This window comes from Drosophila nasuta, chromosome 2R, assembly GCF_023558535.2.
Source record: "Drosophila nasuta strain 15112-1781.00 chromosome 2R, ASM2355853v1, whole genome shotgun sequence".
NCBI classification, from domain to species: Eukaryota; Metazoa; Arthropoda; class Insecta; order Diptera; family Drosophilidae; genus Drosophila; species Drosophila nasuta.
The window spans coordinates 21541283-21567601 of record NC_083456.1 but is presented as its reverse complement, the minus strand read 5'-3'; the positions used below and the strand labels follow the sequence as shown (position 1 = coordinate 21567601).

Sequence of the window (26319 nt, the reverse complement as noted above, 5' to 3'; positions counted from 1 at the left end):
TGCATAATAAATCAATAGTACAATAATACATAAATAAAGATTTTCTTCAATTGTAATTGCTGTTTCAAATAATACAAATAATTTTGAAATTGAAATATCTATCAGATCGATATGATTTCATTTAGAGTTATAGATAAAAGAATACAAATTTTGAGACTTGTTAATTGCACATTTAAATTATTTATTCATTTCATTGGTAAAATCTCTAAGATCTTTGAGAATAATATTTCAATTCATACATGCTATTTGTAGCATTCTTAGCGTTAGCTATGCAACTAATTCGGTACCTTAAATTAGTGCAATTAATCAATGTGCCGCAAAAGCAAAATGGCAGATGAATGTGTTGCCGCAAATTCCATTTAAAAATGACTAACAGCTGTTGCCACATTAGCTACGGCCACAGAGCAGACAGAGACAGAGATAGCGATGGCGATGGTGATAGGGTAAAGTGTGAGGTCCTTGATGAAATCCTTTCACATTGAAATTGAAAAGGGGTTACAGTTGCGGCAAAGTGGCCGCCAACACAGCTGCTGTTGCTGTTGCTACTGCTGCTGTTGCCTCTTCCTCTACTGCGGCTAAGCGCAAAATTAAGCAAATTAAAAGCCACACACAGGGCAGCAGCTGCATAACTCATGTGTGTCCTGTGTGACCCTTGTACATGTACTCGCTGCTGCTTGTGTATTTGTGGGCGTAGTTATATGTGTATGTGTTCTCTTCGTAGCCCCTGACCTAAGTCGGCTCTATGTTAAAAAAAAAAACCACAACTCAGGGTCACCTATAGAGCGCGAGCACACACACACACACACACACGTATATATACTGCGGAGTCGAGAGAAAAAATGCCATTGAAAAATGTTCGCTTTACTGGCCATTTTCAGATTTTTATCAAGCCCCTCAACTCTTAGTCCTCGACGTTCTCTCCGCATTCCGCAAAAAATCAGCGCTTAAAAGCCGTTGACGTGCAACTTTTTTTTGTTGTATTTATTTTTTCTTTTTGAAGCGCCCAAAAGGCTGCCAAAAACATTTAAATTAAAATTCAGCGCAAAATAAAATGGCGAGCGGAAATAACAACAAACAGAAGAAAAGTTTGTGCAAACATACCGAACTTTCGATACTCTTTGATGTGGATAATTTAATATTGATATAGGCGAAAATATTGTGAATAAATTAAATGCATTGGCATTTGCAGTGATTCTATTTCGAGAAAATTTAGGGAAGAGCGTAAGTCAATTTGACTTTGAGCGTGAATATAAATATCAAATGCAAAATATATATATTTTGTTAAATTTTTTTAATATTAAATTTATATACCTTTGGCACGTAGAGTATTCAAAATATTCACAGAGTGAAAAGAGAAATTTCATGGCCTTGGATGTGGCAACAGCAGCGGCAGCATTAACTGTTATTGTCGCGCGTGGGCGTGAGAGTATGGGCCGAGGGAAGGGGGAGTGGGGCGTTGGCATGGGTGTGGTCCGGCCAAATATGCGCAAAGTGTAAGCCGTTTAGCGCTCTTTGATGGCCTGACAGTAGCATTCGAAAATTTATAGCATGCTTTTAGGTTGCATGGCATGGGGGCAGTATCGCACAATTGGGCAATTTCCAAAGGCAGCAGCCAAACAAATGACAGTTTAAAGTGCGTGACATGTCCGCACACACACACACATGCACTCCACACACACACACACACACACATGCATGAATGTCTCCTGTTGCTAGACGCCCAGGCTGCAGGCAAAGCACTTTGGGTGCATGTTTAATAGCATTTGTTGCTAATCAATGAATAATTAATGGGCCAAGGTTTTGCAGCCTACTGGCACTAAACTAGCAATACACCCGACAACAACTGGGCAAGCATAAACACACACACACACACTCTTGAGTGCTGCTTATGCGTGAGATGTGTACAATCATGTTTGAAACTATTTGCCAGCACTTTAGGCTTGCAACTGTTGTTGCAGTTTTTGTTGCTGTTTTACTACTACTTTGTAGCTATTGCATTGCCTAATGTTGTTCGTGTTACTGTTCGGCGTCGGCTTACACATTCCCACCGCATGTTTTTGCTAATACCCTCATGTGCTCTCAGCTTGTTCTTGTTCTTGTTGTTGCTGTGTCGCATTTAATATGCAATTTTTAATAGCGCAATTATAATTTGCATGTTGTAATAGTTTTTTGTTGTGCTTTCCCCTCGTTCTATGTTACGGCATTGCACAGCACTCTAAAGCATTTATATATATATATATTTTTTTGGTTAGGGGCTCACAAGTACTGGGAATTTTGAAATGTGCACAAGGACTTCAAGGGGTTGGCTAAGAAGTTTTCGACTCCCTTAATTTACTTTAGATTTAATTACATTTAAATAAATTAAATTCACGTTTTAATCACTGAGAGAACCTTTCAAATATTTCCACTAAATTAAAGTCATTACATTAAAACGGGAAATAACATTCTGATGATTCTCATATAGTGCCAACTTGACACATATTTCCATGGTGTTTATTTTGCCTCCCCCTTCGCCCGACGTACTCGTAAAGTTCAAACAGCTCAATCAAGAGTGCTTTGTGGTGGTGGTGGCTCATTTTCCTTAATATTTTATGAGCTATTTAAAAAATATTTCAAACAACTCTCTGGCACTGCACGCTTCAATAGCGCGGCTTGACAACAACGCCCCATAAAAATTTACACGATATTTCATTTGAATAATGTAAATTGTATCGATCCACTTTAGGGGCCGTCGTCACTCTCGAGTCGTAAACTATTCAGTCGATTGAGTGAGTGACTATTTAAATATGGGGGGCCAAGCAAAGTGGCCCCGAATTTACCCCGCGCACACATTTAATTTGGCAGAAAGTAAAACATATTGTGGCGTTAGCCAAATGTGTCACTTGTGATAGGCATAACAATTTTCCAGCAATTAATCTTGATAAGGGGCTTTTCAGCAGTCGCAATAAACACGGCAATAATCATAACTAACACAAAGTCAACACAAAATGCCAGGCGAACTGCAAAAACACATATAAATTGAGACGCAAGTCTCGAAAAAGGAATTCGCAAAGAACTTGTAGACAATAGGCGATATCAGCATGTGCTTGCGCAATGCCAACACTCACACATACACACACATAGTAGGGAAAACTCACACATGTTAGGCATTTAACCGTTAGATAAATGTTGACGAGGTCAATGGGCGTAAAGCGGAAGTTATGGCCGGGAACAAGTCGCCCAGCGACACGTACAAATAAAGTAGATGCCAGCGGCAACTTTGGCCCATTAGCAGTTCTGTGTGTGTGTGGGAAGCAACATTGTCAAAGGGGGCAGGACGCAGGACTATATGGACGAAATGGTTTTGGTTCTGGTCTACACGGGCATTACGTGCCCAGCCAATAATCTCTGTCAACATCAATTTGGTGGGGGTCGGAGTCGGAGTCGGGGCCTGAGCCCGAGCCTCAAACTGAAACTAATTAAATGGTGTCCCATAAATTGCACATTAAAGCAAATTTATTGCATGCCCAAATCGAAATTATTGCCAAAGTCGCGAGACGTTTAATAAACTTCGGCCACCGAAACTTGGTAGCAAACGTGTCGCGATCGTAGCATACTTTACAGCGCATCGAAATTGTGATTTATATCGCGCTGGCTTATCAGACTGAACTTTCAGTCGAAATTAAGAATTAAAGCAAACTTTCTATGACACCACAAATGTTGGCTAGTTGGCAGCTTTTGAGCTTCATTTGGCTGATTTACCTTTTTATTTCAGTTTATTTTTTTTGTTGTCGCTTTTTTCTCTAATTCTCTGATTGGACAATTGTTGTTGGTGTTGTTGGTGTTGCTGGTGCTGTTGGAAGTTTCCTTCACGTCATTGGGCATTAGCACAGCTTTTGTTAACTCAACAACAATTTGTGCTAACGATGTCCGTGAGCTATGAAAAAATTGCCATTAAACATGGCACGTGGCTGCAGCGATCCGTAACTGTGTGTGTGTAGAGTGTATGTGTGTGTGGTTACAGACCGGCGACCCTTGGGATCCACGTGTCGTTGCAAAAAGTTTTCGCAATTGATTTTTCATTTACAGCTGAATCAATTCATAGTTTCCACTCATATTGATATTTAAAACTTGTGGCATATATATTTTTAGCTTTGCTTTGCCAAAGTTTCGGGCTACTTGTTAAAACTTCTAATAACAAAGTTTTGACATTATCATCTTTGTAGCTTTTGGCAATTGTCTCCTTTAAAAGAATTTACCAGAAATGTATTCGACATGTCTAATACATAATCAAGCTGAAACTATTTATTGGCAGCCAATAAGCTTAATCAAGAGACAGCTTTAAAGCAATTCATTTGACGCAGGAACATATTGTGACGCATACGCCTAGTTATCCGATATTAGTTGCTCGTTTTGCTCCGTCGTTGGCAAGCAGATTCACTCAGTCTGATGCATGCCAATGTGGTTTTCATTTTGCCATGTGGTTATAGCAACACAAAGTTGTAGCTTACCGAGCAACTCCCATTGAGCATAGACATGGCTGCATCGCTTTTTTTCCTGTTACCCACCGTTGTTGCTTGCAAATCCCATTTGAGGCTCATTCCCCTATCTCCATTTTTTTTTGTCTTGCTCTTCTGTCTGTGCAGCCACTGCAGCTGCTCTAAAAACATTGTCACGTGGTTTTTGTATTTAGTTGCAGCGAGGACTGCCAAGGACGACACAAGCGCGGCGGGTGGGGAGAAGGTGGGTGAAGTGTGAGGATGCCATGGCCAGATTGCCACACCTGAATGCCAGTCGCTGCTCTTGCGTTGCACAGGCGAGAGAGCTTTTTCTTTTGACTGCAGTCACTGGCAATCTCCTCCGCATTCACCTCGCTTGCTCGCTGTGTGATGCCATTGCAATAAATTCCAAGCAACGTTTCGTGTAGCATTGTCAAGCAGCAGCCATTGTGCTACAACTTTATTTTGTCTGTGCTTCTATGCATGTGTGTGCGGTAGTTTGTGTCGTCGTTGTTGTTGTTGTTAGTGGTGGTGTACCGTTGAAGCGGGTAGTGTTGGCGCTGCTGCTGCTGCTTTTGTTGTTGAGGAAATTGAAATAAATGTGTGTGTAAATGCGTCAAAATGAAGTTCTGAAAATGTTTTTGCCAGTGACAAGTGTCAATTAGAAAATGTTCAATTACATTAAAGCAGACAGTAACAATGGTTGGCAAATATAATGGCAACAAGAACAGCAACAACAAGAACAACAACGGTCACAGCAAGTGGTTCTTTATGTAAGGAGCAACAGCATTTCCATTGTTAATGCTGGCAATGGCCATTGTATCTGGCTCAGCATGAAGATAACCCAAAGAACTGTGCGATGCAAAGAAAGAGACGCAAACTGGAGATAAATGTAATTAGTGGCACACTGAGTTTGTTACAACATAAAGAGAGAGAAAATATTAAGAGTTTTGCTACACGACAGCTAACAGTTGAATGCAGTGTTCAATGTGGAAGAACATAAATTGAGCTCTTAATAAATAATCATCAATTGCAGTCGAAGAAAACCAAATCAAAATGCGATGCAATTAAATATTTTGGACAATTTAAGACACAATTTAATTTAAATGTATAGGAGAGATAAATATTTAACTTCAGTTTCCCAGATTCAATAATAATCTACACATTTTCGATATAAGTAATCCCATTAATACTTCATTTAACAACATTACGGTGTGGAAACTCCTCGAATTTCATGTCCAACTGCTCTAATCAGTCAGACACCTTAAGTCGTTTGAGTAAAAGTCTCAACTGCATAACATGATGTACGAATGTTTCTGCTGTATAGCTACACTTAATAAACTGTCTGGTAATTAAATAAATTATTAATTAACCGAATTTAGCTGTCTGTGCTGCCTAGTCATGCAATTAAGCAAATGATAAATCTATCATTACGAGTCTGTGCAGAGCATGAAGCAGGAGCAGGAGAAGGGGAGCAAAATGTAATTGCTGTGTGCGGTCACTGGGCCACAAGTTTGTTTGTTGTTGTTGTTGTTGTTGCTGTTGTTGTTACTGCTGCGTGTCAAGTGTGTATGTCCAACTGCGTTTAACATGGCGTATGCGCAATAATTCAGTAAGTGCAGAGGGGGCTCCCCCCTTTCACACGCGCACTTTTGAGCTGAGCTTGCCCTCAACTGCCTGGCATTTATAATCTGCTCATTATTTGTATTTAAATAAGCCGCCCTTCCCTCGCTACCCCTCTTCCCGGCACTCTTCACCTTCTCGCAGCAAACCAAACAATTTCATCTAATGCACATCTGTTGTATATTTTTGTTGTTTTTGGCCGTTGTTATTGCCTGGTTGCTTGGTTGGCTAACAACAAATTGAAGGGAAATGATTCCATTTCATGCTAGATTAAACATGTGTCCACATAATTTATCGATTATTTATCATGTGGTCGCCCGTTTGTTTGTGGACAAAGTGACGCAGTGCCTTCCGGCTCCAAAGCGAGTGCTGGTCGGTGCCCTCTCCGAGTGTGTGTGTCTGTGTGTGTGTGTGTGTGTGTTGGTAATGGGGGTGTGCGTAGGCCTGCCTTTGCGAAAGGACATTGCGCACACAAGTGCAAAATTAGAAACAAAAGCCTAGCCCAAGGCGCTTGCTGGCAGTTTGCTTCTCGTGCTATTCCCCAACCGTAGCGTAGTTCGCAATTCGCAGTTGTTGTTATCGTTGTTGTTGTAGTTCTTACCACTGCTGTGGTTGTTGGCTCGTCTCTGTGTGTATTTTTTTTTTTTTTGTTTTTGTTGCTTTCATTTCACGTTATACGCATTGCATTTTTACCGCATACACAAATACACACACACACACATACACATACGTTTGTGTGGATAGAGTGAAAAACATGAAAATGGCTGCCATTTTGTAATCCGCATGCGGCTGGGTAATCACCTCATCCAGCTTCCCTCACGTGCGGCGGCTTTGGCCGGGTTTTTGCGGCACATTGGCGCATTATGTGGCCGCCTCTATGGCTGTTGTGATTTTGCTTCCTCTTTTTTTTTTATTTCGATTTTTTTGTTGTTACTGTTTTGTTTTTGCTAGCTTATTGTTGTTGCTGTTGGTCAGTCGATCGATATTTTAAAGCTTTGCCAAATGATGTGGCTGCATTAAGCGCATGAAACTATTTTAGCGACAACACCACAATTGCCAGATTTGTCTACTTTAGCCGCATTATGTTGGTATACTTAAAGCCTTATTGTGCTACCAACTAGTTTGCCACAATGAGCGACAAAAGTATCGAATGAAAGTTCGTCGATTTGCTATTATAATTGACAACATTTTGGCTGGCTTAGTTCAATGGTCGTATAATTATATTTACAACATTTCCGCTCTCCATAGCAACATCTATTTATGTATCTGTATCTGTATCTGTGCCTTTTGTCTTTTGCAGATGGGGAAATCTTGCGCGTGCTTGTCAATAATTCAGCACAAATCAAATGCGATGTGGGCTCCAGTTTGCCCGATGACAAAGTGCTGCTGGTCGTTTGGTACAAGAACAATTTGCCCATTTATAGGTGAGTATCACAGGAGACGGCAGCATCAACTTCAATCTGAAGCATACCTCATGCATTTATCTTTTGACAGCTATGACACACGTGGCGCCCACGCGGGCACACCCTCGCATTGGCGTGACGAAGAGGTCCTCGAGGACAGAGCCGTCTTTCGCACGCACAAGGAGCCGGCGGAATTGATTATAAATCCGGTTAAGGTAAGCCAACCGCTCTTAATAGTCAAGAAGGCCATCTCTAAAGTCAAAGCAAAAGTGTCAACAATACAACAAATTTTATAATTGAAAATTTTTATCTGCTTGTGTGTGTATTTCACTAAACAGGAAAAGGATGCGGGCAACTTTCGCTGTCGCGTGGATTTCAAGCTGTCTCAGACCAGAAACAGCAATGTCAATCTGGAAGTTGTTGGTGCGTATAACGAATTGATTTATGCCAAGGGACAGTAATTTAATAGAGGGGATAACGAATATAAGAAAGAACAAGAAGTGTGTCACTATAAATACAAAATAACTGTACTTATAGCGCACCATGCATTTTTTTTTATAAAATTAATAGTTAATTTAATTTAAAATATCTGTTTGTAAATTATTAACTAATTAAATTAAAATTCCAGCGCCCATAATGTATCAGATCCATTACAAAGCCGATAACAGTGTGATTATTTTAAATGCCAAGCTTAAAGCAAATATATGTATAATAAATTATCGTTTTTTGTGCATTGCATGTTAAAAATTAGCTAAAATGATTTTTTGGTTGGCCGCAAAGCGCTCACAATTGAATATGCAAATATATGCAGTGCAAATATATGTAGGTTATAATGTTGCTAAGTGCATTCTGTTTGAAGTTGTCCAAATGCACAAATTGTTTGTGATTTGCGGCCGTTGTTCATTTGGAATTGTTAAGCGGGGGGCTTTAGGCTGCAGTTTAATTGATTGGCCTAATGGATATCACATAACTAATTGAGCCGTTATTTGTTTCTTATCTATTTTTTGTGTTTTATAGTACCTCCGCAGCAACCGAATATTTACAATGATCGTCGCATGCGCATCGATTCTCGAGCAGGTCCTTACGAGGAAGGCGGCAGTCTGGAAGTCACCTGTGTCGTCTTTGGCGGTAAGTAATCACAAGCAAACAAATTAAACTTTTCTTTGGGGTTTTTGGTTTTATGAAATGCAATCAGCAATTAAAGTTTATAAGCATCGTTAAAACATAAATTTCGTGCACGAAACTTATCGAAAATTAAAATCGCGCTGAGAAATGGGGAAAAAACAATAGACGGTGTAGAGTGGTAAGGACGGAGAGGTTTTGTGGCCAACAAAACAATGAATGGGTCGCGGGGCATAAACAACAAATAATAAATAAGGTAAATAACGTTCAATTGTAAGGAGCGACAACAAAAGTCGACGAACAAAAAAGCCAATTGAAAGCGAATGGCAACGCCAAACGGCAAATAGCAAAGAGAACGCCAAAGTCAATTTCTCAAATATACAACGCACACAAAAGGATTAAAACTCATGGCAATGGAGTGGGAGTGGAAGTGGGAGAGAATGTGGAAACAGAGAAAACTCGGAATGGGGTGACAAAGGAAATGCAAAGAAATAAAGAAAGTGGCGGCCTTTGAGCATAGCCAAACAATTGTTAAGCAAATAGAAGGGCCAGGCGATAGGTGGCAGTCAACAGGCATTTGGCAGCACTGAAACATGCTCGACAAGCTGACAAGAGTTACAGCCAATACACACACGTGTATGCAATTGTGTATGGGTGTATGGGTGTGTGCCATATAACACTTAAGTCAATTGTTGATAATGAAAGCCCGAAAAAAAGGAGAACCAGAGACTACAGAGTGGAAGAAAACTCAGCAATGGGCATTGTGTGTGAGTGTGAGCCTTCTGTTTCAAGCCGGGCGCAAACAACAATAGCTTACACTCAGTGTAAGTATGTCACACTCACTAACAGCAGAAGCAGCAGCAGCAGCAGCAGTAAAACAACAACAACAACAACAACAACAACAACATGAAGAACAAACAACTGTAAGAATAACAAGTAGAGCAATCGCGTGCTTTATCGCTGCGGACTGTGAACTACTGTGGAACTGAGTGGGGAAACTCTAGGGAAAAACGGAAGCGAAACCACTTTGAATGGTTTGACATGTCAACGTTGACATAAAATAAATCACCAGCAAGAAGAAAACTGCACTCGAAACTGCCAACCGGGCAGTTGCCTCTTGTTGTTGACTGGGCGGGTTAACGGGTTGTGACTTGCCCTTTTTTGCTTTTTTGTTGCTGTTTGTTGTGTTTTTGCCGTCTTTTGCGTTCTTACCACAACATAGTTCAACACACAAAAAATTGGGCTTCCAATTAAACGGGGCCAAGAAAACGTTACTAAATGTACGACCAACCAAATAAAACTACAAATGCGACCACAGTTGTTGACAGCATGAAAGGCAAATATGGTGGCAAATGGGATTAGGGGGAGAACAGTACTTAAAACTTGGCCTTAGATTGCTGGCAAGTGGTCACTCAAGTCTGTTGACAGCTGAGAGCTCAAGCGATTAGACTCATAGGGCATATTTAATCGCTCAGCGAAAGGAATATAATTATTATTAATGGCCAGCAATTTAAAGTTGTGGATAGTTATTTGATTTTCTTCTGCCGACATTTTTAAATAAGTCATTTTGGTAAATTGAAAGCAACTCACACGCTATTGGCATTTACGTCTAAGTGGTAAAGATATCTTCTGACATCAGCTCAACTGAACGACTGCCAAAACGAAGCGAATATATTGCAAAATTCAGCTAATATCCTGAGCTACTTAACCTCGTGTCAACTAGCTTGAAATATGGAATTATACTGTTACGAAATAATGTGTCAATTGGTAAATCTGTGCCATTAAATGGTGAACAGAAGCCGGAAATAAATTACATGCAAATGCTGGCAATAAGGCTGAGCTGAGCCGAGCAGGCTAGGTCAAAAAAGACAGCAAGAGAAGAGGCGATAGGCAAAACGAAAGAAAGTTAAGACCGACACTCAACATGCAATGTCCATTATAAAAATTGAGAAGTGAGCCAAGAAGTTGGATACACTTAACGAAATGCAATCAACAGAAGTAAGTCAAAAGTGGAGTAGATGATGGATATGGCAATGAATGCGCCTAGACCAAAGACCAAATTCACCAACTCAAACTCGAAGTACTTATTTCGGTTTGGTTGCCTTAAGGTGCTTAAGGGTGTGCGAAATCGACAAAGGGGCACTAAATTTTATTGCAGTTAGTCAAAGAGCACAAAGGGGAGCGGTAAGCGGACGAGTCTGGCAACAGTTGCAAATGAGCGCGACACGCCAACGCCAAATGTTTGAATGTGGAGAAATAAAGTTATAAAGCCAGCCAGCCGCACACAGCCAGTGAGGGTAGTAAAAAATTACCCCCTCTTCCCACCTCCTTGCGGCATCATACGGAATAATAAAGCGGGTGGCCCCAGCATTGTTGCTGGCTGAATGGTAACGTGGTAACAGGGTAACTCTTGGCCAAAAAGCACTGACTTGGCTAGCTACTAATGCATAATATTTCGCGTTGCCTACTTTTTGGCACGTCATGAATTTTACACGCGGCGGCTTTAGACTAAAACGCTGCCACATACATATTCTAAGCCATTTCCCCTCTCCAGCCCCTCTCGTTGCATCATGGCCACCTTTAATGCAACGAAAACAACAACTACGACAAATGAAAAGTGTGTGTCTGTGTGTGGCAAACGGAAGTGCAGGCGTTTTCCGCTTTTGCCAAAGTGCGCGGCTGACATAGTAAAAATATTCTTTTTTGTTGTAGTTGCTGTTGTTGTTGCTGTTGTTATTGAGCCACATTCCCTCTCAAACCCTCAAATCCCGCGCATTTCCACTTTTTTTGCCCTGTTGTGGCCAGGTTGTTGGCTACAAAATTGTGTGCATTTTTATTAAAAAAAATTTTTCTTTTCCACATTTTGAGCACGGAAATGTAACAATACGGGGAGAGCGAAGGCAAGAAATTGTTTACCACAAAGCAAAGCCAAACTAAAAAGAAACATAGGAAACTTTGCTGGAAAGTGCATGCCGCAAATTTTGCAGCTGCTCTCTTTTTAGTTGCCTTGCATAACTTGCAACTCATTTTGCACTTATTGCGTCGACCTTTGCAAGCCACATATTTTAATAGACAAATTTATGGTCGTTTATTGATTGCATTAGATCAAAGGGAAATTTAGTTGCAGTCAATTTGCAAGTTATAGAGAGAAACTACAGAGAGACTTTAAAATTGCTTCAATAATGAGTGTTTAATATTGAAGAGAATACAAATTGATGTCTCATTTAAAGTAGTTTCCAGGTATTATTTGTTTCTGGGCTATTTTTAGTATATCCCACTCATAATGCGATTACCGACAAAGCTGCTAATGAGAAAGGCGTTTGTGTGTTGTCTTATTTCCTTTGTCGAGTAGTCTTGGAAATCAATAGCCCGTAATCCTTAATTAAAGAAAAGGCATCATCATTAGAGTTTCGTATCACATTTCATGCATAAGAAGCGGGGGTTCATTTGCGCTTTTGTTGTAAACTTTCAGTTGCCTTGCAGATGCCCCTCTTACTATATTGTTGTAACCAAATGCGGTAACTTGCTTACGGCGCGCGCTACTATGCTCCCTAGCCTAAATAAATGACAGCAATGGTAATTCAAAAAGAGATTGAAAGCAAGTTGGTTCCTGTTTTTGTTTTGCTCGCAACTGCTTTAAAGCATAAGAGCACAGGCAGCTAGCAGAAGTAGTCTTTAAATTTATTTTACAACTTCCTCAATGACCGTTTGGTTGGGCACGAAAAGCCAAATGCCAAACGCCAGAATAGAGCGAGAACGGCTGCTGAAAGTGTAGAAAAGGCAAGAACATAAAAAATATTTATGTGGCAGTGCATTTTTGTAACCATCAGCAGCAGTCGACGTTGTCGTTGTTGTTATCTTATATAGTATACTACATAAGTATAGTGTTTTTTTGTTTGCCTGCACTTTGTGCTTTCTGTTTCTGTTCTCTGCTTTCCGCAAGGCTGTTGTCCCCGTGCATGTATCATCCACATTCATGCACCCGCGCACGCAAACAGTTGCAGCTGCAACTCCAGCAGCAGCAGCAGTAGCAGCAGAAGTAGCAGATGCAAAGATATGCAAAACTAAACAAGCAAATATTTCAGCATTGCATAACTAAAGCAAGTCCAACATTACTACATACATATGTGTGTGCGTGTGCGTGTGTGTGTAAATGGTACAATAAGCAAAAGAGAGAAAGGAATTCAACCAGCCGAAGTGTGTAAAAGTGCATAAGTGAGTGGAGAGTGAAGCGTGCGCTCAAAAGTATGCAACGGCGGCTTTAAGTTTGCATTTGGCATAAAGTGAGTCGAAAAGTAACTGAGCTGAAAGGGAACTAGCACGCATTTTGAATGCCGCTGCTCATTAGGACTGCAAACAGGGGCAGGAAGAGAGCGGTGGGTGGTGGGCGGTGACAAAGCAATGCTAAAATGTCGCTGCTGGCACAAAAACCCGTTTTAGCCAGCACTAAAACTGTAGCTGCACTTAAAACAGAGAAATTGAAGCAATATGTGCCAAGTACTTCACACGACTCGACTACAAAATACTCTGTTTGGGCAATTTAAAAGAACAATTTCGTTTCGAAAGACTTTCAATGAGAGGGAATGCCTCGGTTTAATGTGGCTTTTACAGAGTATTCAAAAAGTACACGCAAAAGTTCTAATACAATGCAAGTCATCTGCTGGCACACATCACATCACATTAGATTGCATACGTATACCGTACACTTATATGTGCTTGTCGTACATAGTGTTAAGTGTAAATGTGTGTCAGTATTTGTATGTTGGCACCTTGTGTTGACATTAGAAAAGCTGAGGACAGCTGGCAGGGCTTTAAAGTGAAAGCAAAAGTTGAGCTGAACGATAAACACAGCAAATGGCCGCCATAAAAGACAATGGCAAATGGGTTGAGGTTGTGGCAGGGGAGAGAGAGAGCGCGTACCATTTGAGCTGTGGCAACTTGCAACAAACGTCTGGACGTTAATTAAATTTCTTGAAATGGTTGCGTGGAGGCCAACTGCGTTGAGTGTGGTCGCAGCGAACGCAAATTAACTAAATTTATGTGCAAATTGCACGCACATTGCCTCGACTCTGGCTGTGTCTGTGACTGTGTGTGTGGCACGTGGCCAACTTGCAACAATCACTTCAATTGCTTTAAGCTAAGCGCACGGCAGTTGGACTAAAAAAAATTGCATTGCCAAATCAAATTTGGGCTGTACTCAATTTTTCTTTGACCTCTTCTCTCACTCTCTCTCTGTATTTTTCTATCGGACTATCTCGCTTAGCTTTCTCTGTTTTGCTGGTTCTGTTTTTCAGGCTGTCAGGCTAATAAATCACAGGCGACCATTAAGCCGCATGCTACATATGCGCTAATCTACTCACACACACAAACACACACACTTAGAGAAGCATGCATAAAAATGCTGCGACCCCAAAAATACACATGCAGAGAGAAAGATTGAGAGTGAGGGGAAAAAATTGCTGTTTGTTTGAGTGTGTGAAATATTTTCATAAACAACATAAAACTCAACCAAATGGCAGTTATTAATCAAAGTAATGTGCGTTTACTATATTTCTATGTGTGCGAGTGTGTCGCATTTTTCATAGGTATCAAGTGCAGTTGCCGTCTGTTAGTTTTGCTGAATTTCCAGGTGGATTTAATGGCACTTGGCAATAACATAGAACACAGAACAGACTTCAGTTGGCCATTGAAATGCAAAAAAATAACAAGAAATCTGCTTAAATAAATAACAAATAATGATATCGAAATGGCTAAGAACACTACACACACGAATTACACGGGAAAGTCAAAGAAAGGAATTATCCGACACCTTCTTGTGACTTAAAGGCATCGGAAGAGTGCCAAATAATTGGTTAACTTTTTCCTGGACAATGGCCAGACATATGTATGCCTCAATTCATAATAATGATAGCATTGCTAATTATAGAGCTATTACAACACAAGTGCCCACAGTGGTTTCACAACCACGAAAAATACTCAACTAGGCCATATATTTTTCTGTTTTTTTTTTGTACAGTGTATCTGGTCATGGACATGGCATGGCCTACCCGCAGCTATTAAATTAATGTGCGCTCATATACGCACACAAAAGCTAATTTCAGTGCTTGATTAAGTTGAAGTCGTTAAGAGCGACCAAGTGCCACACGCTGCGTATGAGTAATGTGTGTTGATTTAAGTGCCACGCCAACGACAAGAGCTACAACGAGCTACTGCCTTTGAGTTAACTAGCGTACGAAAAGTAAGACTAAATTAGCGATTCTTTCGCTCTCTCAACAGCTTTTTGTTTCCAAGCACTTCAAAGTATACAAGCCAGATTAATAACCTAAATCAAATTCAAGACTGGCTCAGAGCGCAAAAATTACCCATTTAAACAAAACGTAGAATTACTTATATATGTATTATATCTTGCTATAAATTAAATTCAAATTACAATTACAGGCAATTTTAAAACCATTTCAAATGTTTCTTTCTTTCTTTTGTGCAGGCTCGCCGCCACCAACTGTCACCTGGCTGATGAATGGACAACTTCAGAACAGCGTTGTCGATTACACATACGACGGCACCATCAACAGCAAATTGGTCGTGCGCAACTTGTCACGCATCCACCAGCATGCGGTCTATACCTGCCAAGCCAGCAATTTCCACAAGAAATATGTGGCCACCAATATCACAATCGAGCTCTATCGTAAGTATCCAACATACCATACACTAAAAGCATAACTAAGTAAACTGTCTTTAAACTAGACAGAAAAGTGAACACAAATTTAAAGTTGAGTGTGTATAGAGAAAAACAAGAACTATTCAACAAAATATGGTGCGAAAAACGATTTGGGAAACAGTTTATTTATTTATTTGGTTTCATTTCTATTTTTTTGCTGGCGCTATTTCCATACTGACCCCACTCACAAGTTGCTTTTAAGCGTTGCGATAAAACTTTTAACAAATAGCTGCACAGATAAAAACCAATGCACAACAACAACAACAGTAACAAACAAACAACAACAACAACAACAACAAATTAGCAAACAGCATAAAAAAATGCATATATATAATAGATAATAAAATGGCTTATGCAAATATTACAAAATGCAGCATAAAACCTAAAATAAAACAAAAGCACGAGTCGCTTTCACAATTCGAAGATGCAATACTCTGACACTTTACATAAATATTTATGTATAAGCGATTTTCTATTTGAACTGAAGATATTGAACTATAAATAAATAGAATATTTTTGCTAACACATTACATGTGTGACATCCATTTTGAAAAGGGTATTAATACAATAACAGATGGAGTTTTGAAAATTTCCCATTGCATACAAAAATGTTGTGCTGTTGTCCGATGTCCATGTCCTGGCTGGCTACAGATGCTTTTACAGTCGATGCGCCTTTTGGACATATTTTTGGGAGCGCGGCAAAAACAAAACATTCGTCGCTGTTGCCGCCGCCGCATTTAAGGTCGAATGCATTTGCATTCAAGTGAATTGCCAAACGGATTTATTATTTTGTGAACAGTTTTTTTAATTGCCCTTTGCGCGCGCGACACTGAACTCGACTGCATGGCGAATTTTAAAATTGAATTAAATTGCAGCCAATCTGTGAGTGTGTTCATGAGAGTGCAAGCGGTTTGCAGGATTGATCCTGTAAGCCTTATTAGTATTTACTCGCTTTGATGCTTTAGTGCTCAGCACTATGCAAAATGCTGCTGCTGATGTGATATTTGCTATTACGCCATTTGCAAACAGCTTTCGTTTTTCCGTACCCGATTAAGTTTTCCATACAATTTCAATAGCATCTATTGAATTGCAATTGCAGATATGCGATGACAAACAAGACTAGCACAATTTTATGTTCATCATAAAGTTTTTCATTTGGAATGTGAAATAAGTTCACTAAAAGTTTACACTTAAAGCAGTAGTAATGTTTTATGATTTATCTTCAATCTAAATCCTATTATGGCATGCTGAAGTGTCCTTGTTGGTAGTTGAAATGTTGTTGTCAAGTTTCATGGGAAACATTATTTAATCATTAAGTTGGGTAACCGCCAGCAAATGGTGTTTCTATAGTCACACGATGGCATTTTCGAATGGTCTTCTATTAATAATAATTTCATGCAAAGTGCCGCAATTTCGCGAAATAAATAAGCAAACTTTTCTCTAAAAACAATTCCCAAACTCTGGCTGGAGAGATCCTGTTGCACTGTTGTCTGCTGCCATCCATTGCCAAATATTATGCCCAAGGCGTTGCGCTAACAGCCAAAGATTGGCCATAGAATTTTATGGCACTTTGGCGCGTCTCTCAGTGCCTCCCAAACCAAAAAAAAAAAAAAAAAAAGAAGCGAGCAGAAAAAGCAATTGCTGTCAATTTTTACTTAGGCTCTGGCCTAATAAAAGTAAAAATGTTTTGCGACAACAGATGGTGATGCGCATATTTGATATTATTGCCCCACACGCTCACGTGTATATGTGTGTGTGTGTGTGTGAGTGTGATTGTGTACGTGCCACAAGTATAGGAATGTCGCACTTAGGCAACATAAAATTTAACACGTCAATAATAAAGGCGCTGAAATTATTGGGTAAGCGAGACTGAGAGTGTGGGTCAAAGCCAACATCAGAATGTCATTGACTGTTGCAAAGAGTGTTAATTAATATGGCAGACAGTGTTCCATACTCGTACACATAACACACAGCTAAGAGAGAGCCACATGGTATTCCTAGTTAGTTTTATATGCTGTGGCATGCCACCACTTGACCTTGGCACGAGCCCCAAAAGAAGAGGGACTAAGGTGACTGAGGTGAAAGAAGAAGGCAGCAATTCGACTCTCGGCTCCTCTGGCCATTGCGTGGTTGCTGCTATCGCTTGGTTGCTGTGCGTGTCGTGTGGCAAGCAAAAAAGTTTTGAATAATAAGTATGACCTTAATTAGGTAATTTTATGGCCACTAACAATTAGATTACTAATGTCACGATTCTCACACGAAGATCAAGGGTAACCTCATTATCGCATAATTTAAGTAGTTTTGCTCAATTTGTTGTTGTCGTTTCTTCGATTAGCTGTCAAATAGTAAAGAAGCTTTTAAAAAATTAAATTCAAAATTAGGTTTTTTTTTTTTTGTAAATATTTACTTAATTATTTAACGGGTTCGTTTGAATTTATAATTTTGTGTTACTGTCTCTTTTATTGCATAATGTATTGCGTTTAATTAAACATTTAAATGATTTTGAAATGCAAATGGGCATAATTAATTTAATTACAATCAAGTATAGCTGGAAAACCATGTACCCACTAAACCCATTCTTACGCACCTCCGAGTGTTATTCCAATAAAAAACAATGAAACGAATGAGGGAAATGCACACACATACATCATATTACTATATATATACACAAATACACAAATGTGTGATTTAAATAAATAAAATGTTGTAGGTTATTATTATACATTTATTTATTTTTTTTTCGTATTTATTTTTTCTCGCTTTTTCCCACATATTATACCATTTTGGCTTAACTGAAATGTCATGCCTTTAAATTAATGCACGAAATGCGCGGCGAACCGCAGTAAATGCAACAATAACGATTGCAAAAATTGTAGCTGCAACAATGCGTATTACGGGAATTCAGAAAATGTGCGCCGAAAAAATGCCAATTATATACTCTTGCAATATATTAAATTGAAATAGATTTTGTGTATTTAGTGAGAAAATTATGCGATTTTAAAGTTATTCTGAAGTATAGGAATTTAAGAAATTATTTGTAAATTATTCAAAGACTGAAAAGATAAATATTTTATTATACCCTTTGGAAGAGTATGTGAAAAGTTCAGAGCATGATTTCACAACAACATTTCAATATGTGCTCGAAATGATATTTATTTAAATTACGAATTGCAATTTGAAACTCGCTATTTATAATTTAAATTGCATTTACTATAATATCGAACGTAAAACAACACAATAGCTGGAATAACATAAAAACATTAAGTTGAAAAAAATAAATGATTTTGTTTCTAGGTAATATTATGGCAACAATGTGTAAACGCGATAATGAACCTGGCCACATTACGTGACCGTGTTTATATTTGTATTATAAACGATTTCGGCAAAAAAAAAATGAACACACACACACACAAGCAATTGAATTCATATGTGATTGTGTCTGTGTCTGTCTCTGTATATGACGATTTGATTGGGTGTGGTTGCTTTTTAATTTGGCATGTAAACAATTTGCGACCGCAATAAATATTAACAAGATTTTAAATTATGCAGCAAATCAAATACTTATTGTTGTAAATACATATTTATATATATGTCGAATGTATAAATGCTTATTATAATTTCAACAAATTCATATCAAATAGTACTGGTATTTCATTGTTTTGATTGCACAAACATAATGATAAATAAAATTAACGAGTTTGCCAAATTGACAGAAAGGCAATTATTTATTGTTATTTCTTTCTGCTTTCTATTTCATTTTGTTAGCCACTATTCTAATGAAGCTTTAAATTCACATTTGATTTACGCTTTAATTGCATAAAACTGAAATCAACATTGCGAATGTGGTTGTTCCCATCATTATCGGAGACCTGTATTTTATTGCTTCATTACGCATTTGGCCTTGGCTAAGCCTTATATTGATTTAATATTGCCTTTCAAAATTTGTGTTGAATACTATTATTATAAGCCTCTTTGCCCAACAATTGTAAAGCAATTCGACCTTAATACCTATCGTGTATGTCAGACTAAAGAACACGACAACACCTCAGTCTGTATATCAATTTCCAAACAAACAATGTAAATTAAAAATAGAAGAACAATTAAATTCTAAAATTGTATCTTATTCCTTATCATTGTGTATTTAATTTAATAAATCATCTAATTGAATATATGTTTCTTGAATATTTTCTTTTTTCTTTAATGTCAGAATTTCTCGCGTATTGTTATTCTTGCTGCATTCATGGCAATTGTTTTTCTTTTTTGCCTTTGGTCGTTATTATTGTTTCTGTTGCTGTTGTTGTTGTTTTTGTTGTTACTGTTGAACAAGTGTACATGTGGTCAACGAGCCTTGCAATCGTAATTCGCTGCAATTAATTTTAATTGCATTGCCTGTCCATTTTTATTGCGTTTTCGATTTTCACACACAATTTGAATAAATAAACAAAATGCAGCGCTAACGATAAAACGAGCACGAGCATAAACATATATGCATAAAAGAAACGTAAACTGCATTTAAGCATATAAATTAACTATAAATATTAATGCACACACACACAAATAACATCTATATACATATATATACGTATATATTTATTTGCAGTGCGACCGCTTCTGGTGGAAATCAGTTTCAACAATCAGCCAATGTCGGCCGACCGTAAATACGAGATTGAATGCCAGGCAATTGGATCGAGGCCACCGGCTAAGATTACCTGGTGGATGGGTAACCTGGAGATGCACGGCCACAGTCAGAAGGTAAGTTACACTCGAGTTGACCTAAATACAAAGCAGAACAGACCACTCAGCAGCAGACGTACATTTTGCAGGTCTCTGAGGATGGCAATGTGAGCACATCGGTGCTGTCGATTACCCCAACCAGAGAGGATCATGGCAAGGCGTTATCCTGTCGAGCGACCAACGAGCTGGTGCGCAATGGCATCCGTGAGACGGCCATGAAACTGAATGTGTTCTGTAAGTAAATTCTATTATCTATCCGAAATTAATATTTCAGAGACATTCAAAAAGTATTTTCTGGGACACATCAAATTGATTTGAATGATTGAATGATTAAATGAGTTTTTATCCCGTATATCGATTACAGCTACTTCAATATTGATGTAATCAAATAGCTCTTTTTTGCGTCCCAGTTTTTCTATTGATTTAATGCACTTACACGTACAATATTTTCGAATGTTGACTGCCAGAGTTAACTCTTGACCTGCTTTTATTGCAGATATTATTCAATTCGAATTCAAACAAATGGGATAACCTGGCCCAAAACTGTGCATAAAGTCAATAAAGCTTATGTGACCTCCCCCCTTACTCCGATACTATCATTCGTTCTGTCAAATAATTACACGCATGTTGAACACGCGCTTTGTTTTATGGTTGTCAGTGGCACATAAACTAACTCTGTCAGAGAGAAAGAGAGAGGCATCATGAGGGTGAGAGTGGAAAACAATCCAAGGGAATGACATAAACTGTGCCAAGCGCTTATCACCCATGTTCCTGAAATCGATACTGATTTGCATATAAATTTCGTAGACATGAAGCGATTTCCACTCGCGTTTTCGGGAGCTCGCGACTTTCAGCGCGAATGTCAAACGTTTGTTTTATGAGCCAAGTCCCAGAAATGTGAACCGAAAGTTTCTTAATAACATTTCGCTGGCGAAATATTAAAAAGACAAGTTGCGCCTACAAACGACTCGCTAAATACACTATCTATACAGTGGCAGCTCTTAAGACTTTGACCCTAGGCACACACAAGCACTCAAGCACTCTCACACACATAAACGCAGGCACACATGTGAATCTCATTTATGTTTCAATAGTCTCAAGAAATCTGGCTTCGTTGTCGTTGTCGCTGTCGTTGGGCAAACAGTTGCCATGTCTATTATCTAAGAGAGTTTTTGGCGCATCGTTTTCCCGGTGCCGTCGTCGTTGCCTGGGAAACTTTTACTCCTTTCGTTGGAAAAACAGAAGCTGTCTGCACGAGAAAACACAAGGGTTGGGGGCATCTTGACGCAGACTCTCAATTTAACGCGCGTCGCTCGCTGATATAAAAAATTAGATAACAATTTCAATTTCCATGCTCATTTACATGTTTATAGCGTGCTTAAAATATTTTGGCTCCCCCTCGGATGGCTGGTTGACTGGCAGACTTCCTGCTGCTGTTGCTGCTTGCTTGTGATTTCATCTGGAGCATGCAAAATTTTGTGTCTTCTTTAAGGGCTTTCATTGTTTGACATTTTTTGTTTTTTTTTTTGGGGGGGTAAATTGAAAAGTTGACTGCAGTTCGCTGCAAATGAGCAGCCAATAATTGTCTCATTACTTTGCATTATAAAAAGATTGTCATAAAATGAAGTTATCTTAAATTTCACGAGATTTCCCCCCTGCCCACTCTTCGCAACTACCTTGACCCAGAAAATCGTAAAAACTCAGAGATAAAGAGAGAGAATGAGAGAGACAGACAGAGAGGATAAGATTTCATTTTCCGCACAATCAACTTGTATTAACATTAAAAATTAAATGAAAAGGAAACCGCTAAAAATTAAAGTCATATCCGCAATAAAAATAATGACACAGCAGTACTCAAACGAAAATGGATAAGAATTATGGACAAAGGTCAAAATGGCAAAAAGCTTAGCTCAGTATTATGCTCAACTTTTGATTAAGCTGCTTTCGACATCTGATGATATTACGATAAATGCGAAACGTCATTCAAGAGGAGGGGTGAAAATATTGTTTTAAAATTAAGACTTTTTGGTGAAAAAGTAAACGCAGCACTGAGTTCACTCATAGATTCCAACTATTTCAGTTATTTTAAGCCTGTCAAAGTACATTATCCTTACCGCAGAGTTTTTAGTTGCATTTTATCTACATTATTTTGAAAACTATTTTGCTGTGCACGTCTGCCATTTGCAATTAATTTAACTCTAAGCCAATTTTTCTCAGTTTCTCTTGGCTTGGCCTGGGCAGAAATACTTTTTCAGTTAATGTAATTTATATGGCCAACTTGGAGGCAGCCAGCCACTGCTACTGGTAGTAGTTGCTTGTGGAATCAATTTAAGGGCTGCTAACGAGCAGTTGTTAAACTTTTTGCAACAGACAATGACAGGCCTCACATACGAAGCCAAAGTAAAAGGAGCTCAAGCAATAGTGAGAGAGTGGAGAGTGAAGACGGTTGGGTAGAAAACTACAGTGCAACATCTCTCTGAAGCTGCAACAAAATGTGGCAGTGGCATTCAAAAGTCGTTACGTTAAGCTGCAACTACGAGTTTTCGGGGGTTTTTGGCCCAGCTTTCTTTCTGAGCAGCAGCAGCAGCAATCGGACTACGACAGACTTTGTGCCATAAAATGCATTAGCCAAGCAAAGTTGACCAGTTTTGGCCACGCTGACCAGCTTGGCCAGTGACAGTTATTACCACTTAAGCCCAACTAACCGCAACAGTGTGGCAGTCAGCTACTTTCCAGTTGCTAGTTTTGGCCAGAGGCAACAGCAGCGGCAGCAGCAGAGGCAAGACAGAACTGTGCTATACGTTGTCATTCATTGCCGAAATATATAGGCGTTCTAACGAACTGAAGCTTAAAGTCAACGTTAATGAACTTGTTGAGCAACTTAAGGGATGGGGGCTGCGCCAAAAGGGAAAAGCGTCTTTAAATTATGCAAAGAGCTTGGGCTCGCCTTGGCTTTCAGTTGCTATTCGTTGCGTGGCGTGGCGCGTCTTTGGCTCAATTCAACAACTTTCTGTCATTCGCTGGGCTTAGGCAAGCGATTTTCATTTTCATTAACAAGTCTTTGCGAGGAGGCGAAATCGGCTTAAAGCAAACTTGTTTATAAAACGTGGCAAAAGAAAACAGTAAGCACATCCCAAGACCAAACTACAGAGCAAAGCAATAGCAAAGACAACGACAACGGCAATGGCAACAGCAACTTGCCAACAACAAGAAGAAGGCTGGAAAATAATAACAAACCCATTTCCAAGAAAGGTGCTCCCAAAGAATAGACACTCGACACTCGATAGTCGACAGCAGGACAGTGGAAAAGAGCAAGAGCAAGAGTAAAAGTAAGAGCAAGAGTACGAAGCGACACTAATCACAGATAAGCGCAGATTAACCCCATTTCTTTTTTGGTTCTCTGTTCTACTTTTGTGCGTTGTTTTTTCTGAGCGAAACTTTTGCTAGGAACAAAAACAAGTAAACAACAAATTGCAGTTGATAGGCTGGGCCAAGTCCAAGACCAGACACAGCACATAAGAAAACAACACTCTTACACACACACACACACACAGAGAAACACATCCCTAAAATGCAAATACAGTAGTAGTTACAGTTATTCACTGACTTGTATTGTTATCTTTGTTGCAGTTATACCCACCTTACAGCTGGACTTGGGCTCAAATCTAAATCCCGAGGATATCGAGGAAGGCGATGATGTTTATTTCGAGTGTAAAGTGCATGCAAATCCTGCTGCTTATAAAGTTGTCTGGAAGCATAATGTAAGTAACAACAAAACACTTTTGAAATGCAAGATTTATCAGGATTTATTGGGCGAATACACAAAGCGAACAGGAGTCGGAGTGAGAGAGCAAGCATGCGCGAGAGGAAGATAGATAGAGTATGGAAACTATTTCTAAGGCATAGCTTATTGAAATTCCTTTCAAAAGTTTATTTCATAACTTATACTTAGTGTGGAATACAAGAACAACTTATTGTTTTTAAGCCTTTGATTCCATGTATTCAGAAACGAAATGAAATGAAGTTTATATATTCTAAACACATTGACCTTCAGATGTACTCTAAATTTTTTCGGGGGAGCGAGCTGAAGACAACCAGTTATGTATACGGATACGGCTGTTGTACTTCCGGCAATTCCCCAGGCATTGGCGTGCCTCTTTGCAGACGTGTGTTGGACTGAAACAAAGGGCCAGTAGAGAAATGCTACTAAATTATGATGAAACTGAAATTAAGTGGTCATTTTTACTGAATTATTGGCCAATTATTTTAAGGCAATTGACTCAAGTGGCCATAAGAAGAGAGGCTTTCGGATGGAGCACTCCAAGGAGCCGCAAAGAGTAAAAGTTTGCGTGGCAAATCATTTGTTTATTAGTTTTACAAGTAGCACAAAAACTTTAGCAGACTTGCATAAACAAAAGCCAAAGATAACAACAACACCAGCAACAACAACAAGGACGATAGCAAGCAAATAAATGTTATTCAATGCACAAGGGGGCAAGAAGTGAATCAAGTATATGAATAATATGAATGCTAATTGAATTCATTAGACGAGGCAGAAACAACGTCAATAGAACTAAGTACATGCGCAAACAATAAGCTAAACAACAACAGCAACGAGTAGCAACAACAACAACAACAACAACAACAACAAAAACAATGTTCTCGACTACGACAAAACATAACTTTGGCAAATGATTATAATAAATAAACAACAACATAGAACTTGAAGACGGCCAAAAAGTTTTTAGGCCATAAGCTGCGCACAAAAGTAGGCAACACAAAAGTACAAAGAACTGAAGTTTCTTCTCAAGTGAGCGAGCGAGAGAGATAGAAACTCGTACAGATTGACTTGAATAAGTAAGCAATATTTTCTAAAGAGAGAAACGAACATCTAAGTACAAATCAATAAAATCGGTTTTTCGAAAACCACAAAAAGTGCTTTGAATAAGTGTGTGCAAAAAGTTAATCAATGGCGATTGAAATGCTAGATGTCAAGCCGAAAATTCAATGTTAAATGCAAATGAACTGCAAATAGACAACACTCAAAACGAAACGGAACTCAATAAGTGTTCACACAAACATACAAACACACACACACTCACTCACAGATGGATACAATTGTGCAAATTCAGCTCATGTCCATGCTGACGGGCTAACAAGAAAACTACACAGTTAGTTAGTCTGCAGCAATTGTCGGCGCTCATTTGCCTTCCTCAACGGCATAACAATAAAAGTTGAGTGAGAAGCAACAGCGAGCAACAAACCCAGAAAAAAAGGAAATGAAATGGAAACGAGCCAAACACACATGTGCAAGAGCAAAAGAGAACGCAACATAGAGAGTGAAAAAAGAGAAAACGATAGTGTGACATGTCGTGAACGGCTCACATGGCGTATGCGTAATGAGTTCAAGGCTAAATGGCAAATTGCGTTTGTTTTGCGAAAGCAAAAACCATTTCTCAAGGCACACACAAAGACGTGGGCCACTAAAGACAAAGGCAAAGCCAAGTTAACTGTAGTGTGTGGGCTTTCATTACAAGTCAATTGTTAATTGGCAACAACAACAACAACAGCAGCAACAGCGACAATATCAGCAAATAGAAACCGCAACAGCAGCACCAACAAAAACACTTTGCATGTTTTGCAAGTCGAAATGCAATTAAAAGTCAAATTGAATTAAATAAACTTTTGTTTGTAAGCATCTTTTATCAGCTAACTGCACACATGCTCAATTATAAACTAGATTAATTGTGCATTGTGTACAATGTGCTTGTATTCAATGCAATTCGTTTAATTGGGACAGCAAAGCGTTGAACCGCATCTTATTTTATGCAACGCAATCTGTAAAATTGTTGCGGCTGCTTCTTTAAGCTACGAACTACGTATGTGTATACTATAAATTGATGAGTGAACTAACAATAGCAGGGACAACTGGCTGATGTCTTTTGCCTTTGTCAGTTATTATTCAATTATGCATGCTAACAATTAACGACGAGCAGCCAAATTAAATTAACAATTAGTTTTATTAAACTTGCAGACAGACACACACACACGTACACGCATACAGATACAAAGTTTTCCATGTGCGTGCGTGTGTGGTAAACTTTTTGCATGCTCATTAAGAAGCTGGCATCAACTTTGATGAAAGACGTTGCCAGAGCGACGACCAGCAACCGCAGCAAGAGGGTAAAAAGTAAACCGACTCTGAATGCTGCTGACAGCAAAAGTTCTTTGGCACACACAC

The 26319-nt window shown here is 39.0% G+C and overlaps 2 protein-coding genes across 3 annotated transcripts in view; one reads left to right on the top strand and one right to left on the bottom strand.

Moving 5' to 3' along the window:
• LOC132785149 (uncharacterized) overlaps positions 1–26319 on the bottom strand; it is an 80761-nt gene that overhangs the window by 16701 nt on the left and 37741 nt on the right. The gene's annotated exons all lie outside the window — the stretch shown is intronic.
• The window catches only part of LOC132785938 (uncharacterized), an 81124-nt gene that overhangs the window by 35949 nt on the left and 18856 nt on the right, over positions 1–26319 (top strand). For both annotated transcript variants that reach the window (XM_060792272.1, XM_060792271.1), the window contains exons 3-10: positions 7402–7525; positions 7596–7719; positions 7843–7927; positions 8522–8632; positions 15111–15311; positions 19945–20096; positions 20168–20312; positions 23709–23839. In XM_060792272.1, the coding sequence (XP_060648255.1) occupies positions 7402–7525; positions 7596–7719; positions 7843–7927; positions 8522–8632; positions 15111–15311; positions 19945–20096; positions 20168–20312; positions 23709–23839 (1073 nt within the window). The remainder of the gene's footprint in view (positions 1–7401; positions 7526–7595; positions 7720–7842; positions 7928–8521; positions 8633–15110; positions 15312–19944; positions 20097–20167; positions 20313–23708; positions 23840–26319) is intronic.